The sequence below is a fragment of the Littorina saxatilis genome, linkage group LG5, assembly GCF_037325665.1.
Source record: "Littorina saxatilis isolate snail1 linkage group LG5, US_GU_Lsax_2.0, whole genome shotgun sequence".
In the NCBI taxonomy this organism is placed as follows: Eukaryota; Metazoa; Mollusca; class Gastropoda; order Littorinimorpha; family Littorinidae; genus Littorina; species Littorina saxatilis.
Genome location: NC_090249.1, coordinates 30417808 through 30419875, shown reverse-complemented (window position 1 = coordinate 30419875; position 2068 = coordinate 30417808). Strand labels below are relative to the sequence as shown.

Genomic DNA, 2068 nt, shown 5'->3' with positions numbered 1-2068 from the left:
GAGAGAGAGAGAGAGAGAGAGAGAGAGAGAGAGTTTAACATGCACACTAATCGATTTCATGCATACTTGCAAGCATTCATCATTTCATGCAGCATCAACAAGTGAGAATTCTGTCTGGCAACTTTAATTGTGAAATCTAGAGTTCCAACACTAAGGCTATCCTTTCGAACATCTTCAAGTGTGAAGTAGTTGACTCTCAGGACTTCTGGTGGGGCTTGGCGCCAAACCTGTAATTATAAAAATGCAACAGTGAATCTAGCGGAAAAGGAAGACCTTGATTCAAGAACCGTAAACTACCTTGTATACGCCCAGTATCGAGTAAACGCCCACCCCCTAGTTTTGGTCAAATTATGCGCACAGGGTACGGTGCCTAGTAAACGCCCACCCCCTATTTTTTTACGCCCACCCCCTATTTTTTTATCATTACATGGGTGCAACTCTGCCGGTTACACGCCGGCAACCGTTTTTGGTTTCATCGGCTGCCGGCAGTGCCGGTTTTTGAAAAGTTGACGAGCATAATAATGATTCATGAATCACTAAGACTAGTAAGAGAGCACAAATTTTAGGATGAATAGTATGGTTTACTTTGTATGTTTTTGTTCCAGGAGAGGGGTTTTTTTGCATTTTAAATACTAAAAAAGCTTCAGCTTATGGGGGGCGAAGACTCCCAGACCCCCCCAACGGGGCGCTGCCCCTGTATTCTGCCAGGGGCCTATCGGCCCCTGGACCCCAACTTTTGCAGGTTTTTGGAATTGTCCAGGTTGCACCCATGTCATTAGACTTAGAGTAAGGTGAAATTAAAAATATTATTAAGTGTTCTGTTGTTGTTTTTCAGAAATTGAAAATATTTCGCGCGCGCTGCAAAGATCTCAGTGTGACAAGATGCCGCAAATGATTTCCTACACATTGGAGTTTAAACTCTCAGCGCTAGAGCAACTGGATAACAATGGAAGTGTTTCACAAATAGCACGTGAGTCAGTTAAGTTAGTACCATGATAAGCAGAAGAGACCTCTTGACATGTGCACTTTTAAATGCAACACCTACTCGCCCTTGAATGTTGGTATGTGTTAAAATGGGGGTATGAATTTTAGCTCAATTGGTAAAGCACTAGACTTTGGTGTCCAAATTAAAGTATGGGTTCAAATCCAGGGTGGTCACCCTTTTGTGCAGAATTTGGTTTCGCTTACAATTACATATATATATTATATATCTGACGGGCGCAGTGGCATGGTGGTAAGCCGTCGGCCTCCTGGGTAGATCCAGCGACAACATTCGCAATCACAGTGTTGGCTTGTTTCATAGTATGATTGTGTGAAGTGGTTGTCTCCCTTGGGTTGTTAGCACAAACAAATTCAGAACATAAATGGATTTATGGGAAACCATAAATATAATTTATGTGAAGGAATGGTTGGCAAGAGTAGTGAACTGTTGAGGAATTCTCGTTTCGTACCCAATCCGAAAATTTCATACCATCGTTTAAATACCCATAAGGCAATGCTTCCTTCCACCTACAACATGTCAACAAGAAAGAACGCGTCCACTCAGTCCGCAAAGTTTTCCACCTCAACCCCGCCTGCCACCCAATTTCTTGAATTGTTGCTACTGTCAGGAGGCCGGTTCTGCAAATTGAGTGCAAGGGCACATTTGGTGGCTTGCATTTGGTCTGCAGATAAGGCTAGTTACAATATCGCAAGATTGTTTTTCAATTGATATGTTAATAACACATAAGGTTCTGCCGATACTGACAACAATGTATATATTAATGCTTTTGTGGATAACAATTATGGGCATGATAACCTTTCTACAAATTGACTGTAAGGGCACATTTGGTGGCTTACAATAGGTCTGTAGATGGTGCAACGTATTACCATGGAAGAGAATGCCCATTGTTCATTTTTGTTACTGGCATGTGCTGTCTAAAAACAATGCACATGTTTGTTTGTTTTGCGATACCTAGTAAGGCGCAAGATAACCTTATACAAATTCACTGTAAGGGTATATTTGGTGGCTTACAGTGGGTCTGTAAACAGGGCAAGTGAGGGCCAATAAAAGTGTTTACAAACTTTT

General features: G+C 41.8%; 1 protein-coding gene across 1 annotated transcript in view; it reads left to right on the top strand.

Annotated features, from left to right (window-relative positions):
- The window catches only part of LOC138967728 (uncharacterized), a 2487-nt gene extending 1491 nt beyond the window's left edge, over nt 1-996 (top strand). The window contains exon 4 of the mRNA XM_070340383.1: nt 836-996. Coding sequence (XP_070196484.1) covers nt 836-996 — 161 coding nt within the window. The remainder of the gene's footprint in view (nt 1-835) is intronic.
- Nucleotides 997-2068: the final 1072 nt, after the last annotated feature.